General features: G+C 34.3%; 3 protein-coding genes across 3 annotated transcripts in view, besides 1 other annotated feature; all 3 read left to right on the top strand. All coding sequences in view use genetic code 11, as the record gives it.

Moving 5' to 3' along the window:
* The window catches only part of rpl16 (ribosomal protein L16), a 1,446-nt gene extending 10 nt beyond the window's left edge, over positions 1-1,436 (top strand). The window contains exon 2 of the mRNA in view: positions 1,041-1,436. Within this exon, the coding sequence (YP_009561864.1) occupies positions 1,041-1,436 (396 nt within the window). The remainder of the gene's footprint in view (positions 1-1,040) is intronic.
* Positions 1-2,500: part of a sequence feature (large single copy region (LSC)) that runs on past both edges of the window.
* rpl14 (ribosomal protein L14) lies at positions 1,560-1,928 on the top strand. The gene has a single exon. It carries the CDS (start codon positions 1,560-1,562, stop codon positions 1,926-1,928), a length of 369 nt encoding a protein of 122 aa, YP_009561863.1.
* rps8 (ribosomal protein S8) lies at positions 2,096-2,500 on the top strand. Its single transcript has one exon. The coding sequence runs from the start codon at positions 2,096-2,098 to the stop codon at positions 2,498-2,500; it is 405 nt and encodes a 134-aa protein (YP_009561862.1).

The following is a 2,500-nucleotide window of genomic DNA, read 5'->3' as shown; positions in this document are numbered from 1 at the left end:
TGTGACTCGTTGGTTTTTTTAGGGTTAGGATTAACAAAGACCAGCCCACATAGTATGAACTAAAAACTATAGAACTAATAACCAACCCATCACTTCGCATTATCTGGATCTAAAGAACCAGTCAAGATATGATATATAGGTCATATCTTTGTAGCAACTGAAATCTTTTGCATAACAAAAAAAAATATGATTCTAAGTTGTAAAGCAAAATAGACAAAAAGGATGTGGATAAATGGAAGGATGAGAGAAAGAGAGAAAAAGAATACCAATGATATAAAATTCCAATATGTAAGGTCTATGAGTAATCTCATAAAAGGCAGTGTAATAAAGCATCAATACGCATTCATACCATAATAAAATGAATCTATTCATACCATAATAAAATGAATCTTCTTATAGAAATAGAACAAAAAATCAAGAGCTGCGAGCCAATAAAGACTGAGAAGATTGACTCAAGAACCAATTTTATTCTGAGCTCCATTGTAGAATTCGGACCTAACCATTAAGTAAGAAGTGATGGGAACGACGGAACTTGTGAATGCAAAAGATTCTATTGAAAAAGGAATCTTAATGATTCACTGGTCGGGATGGCGGAACGAACCAGAGATTAATTCATGTATTCTGAGATCTGAGAAGTCACGAGTTAACCCTACAAATGAAATAGGGATTGAAAGAGTAAATATTCGCCCGCGAAACCTTTTTTATTGCAAAATTGAGGACAATACAATAAAGAACAAAATAAGGATTTGGTATAATAATACAATTTTTTTGATATTTCTATTTAGAAAACGAAAAAGTTTAGTTATCTATTCAAACAAGATATACAAATTACTAATAGATTGAATGAAATCTCAAAGAATCCCACGTTCAAGGTATTACTCAGTAAATACATATATATCTTAACTTAAGATTGACTATTCTAGCTTAATTCAAATTAAAATTTTTGGAATCCTTTTATTCGCGAGGAGCTGGATGAGAAGAAACTCTCACGTCCGGTTCTGTAGTAGAGATGGAATTCAGAAACAACCATCAACTATAACCCCAAAAGAACCAGATTCCGTAAACAACATAGAGGAAGAATGAAGGGAATATCTTATCGAGGTAATCATATTTCTTTCGGTAAATATGCTCTTCAGGCACTTGAACCTGCTTGGATTACATCTAGACAAATAGAAGCAGGCCGACGAGCAATGACACGAAATGCACGTCGTGGTGGAAAAATATGGGTACGTATATTTCCAGACAAACCAGTTACACTAAGACCCGCAGAAACACGTATGGGTTCAGGAAAAGGATCCCCTGAATATTGGGTAGCTGTTGTTAAACCGGGTCGAATACTTTATGAAATGGGTGGAGTAACAGAAAATATAGCCAGAAGGGCTATTTCACTAGCAGCATCCAAAATGCCTATACGAACTCAATTCATTATTTCCTAATGTAATAGAAAAAAATCTAGAAAGGGCTCTTAGATATGAAACAAAACCGCATGTTTCTTTTTTTGGACAAAAATATTTCTTTTTTTTTCTTCGCCCTTTGCATTCAAAGACCGGATTAAAAAAATGATTCAACCTCAGACCCATTTAAATGTAGCGGATAACAGCGGGGCTCGAGAATTGATGTGTATTCGAATCATAGGAGCTAGCAATCGTCGATATGCTCATATTGGTGACGTTATTGTTGCTGTGATCAAAGAAGCAGTACCAAATATGCCCCTAGAAAGATCAGAAATAGTTAGAGCTGTAATTGTGCGTACCTGTAAAGAACTCAAACGTGACAACGGGATGATAATACGATATGATGACAATGCTGCAGTTGTTATTGATCAAGAAGGAAATCCAAAAGGAACTCGAATTTTTGGTGCAATCGCCCGGGAATTGAGAGAATTAAATTTTACTAAAATAGTTTCATTAGCTCCCGAGGTATTATAAAATTAAATTGTGATCTGTTTCTAGTGGGGTATTTGAAAGAAATAGATTAATTAGTAGATTGTGTCTCACGCATATATCTTTAATAATTCATATCATATTCAAAAATAAATAAGTAAAAAACACGTTGATTATATCAAATTTGGAGACCCCAATAATTTTAGTTCATCATGGGTAGGGACACTATTGCTGAGATAATAACTTCTATACGAAATGCTGATATGGATCGAAAAAGGGTGGTTCGAATAGCATCTACTAATATTACCGAAAATATTGTTCAAATACTTTTACGAGAGGGTTTTATCGAAAACGTGAGAAAACATCGAGAAAACAACAACGATTTTTTGGTTTTAACCCTGCGACATAGAAGGAATAAGAAAAGACCCTATAGAAATATTTTAAATTTAAAACGAATCAGTCGACCTGGTCTACGAATCTATTCTAATTATCAACGAATTCCGCGAATTTTAGGTGGAATGGGGATTGTAATTCTTTCTACTTCTCGAGGTATAATGACAGACCGAGAGGCTCGACTAGAAGGAATAGGTGGAGAAATTTTGTGTTATATCTGGTAA

The sequence above is a fragment of the chloroplast genome of Lycium barbarum, assembly GCF_019175385.1.
Source record: "Lycium barbarum chloroplast, complete genome".
NCBI lineage: Eukaryota > Viridiplantae > Streptophyta > Magnoliopsida > Solanales > Solanaceae > Lycium > Lycium barbarum.
This window is presented reverse-complemented; position numbering and strand designations above follow the sequence as displayed.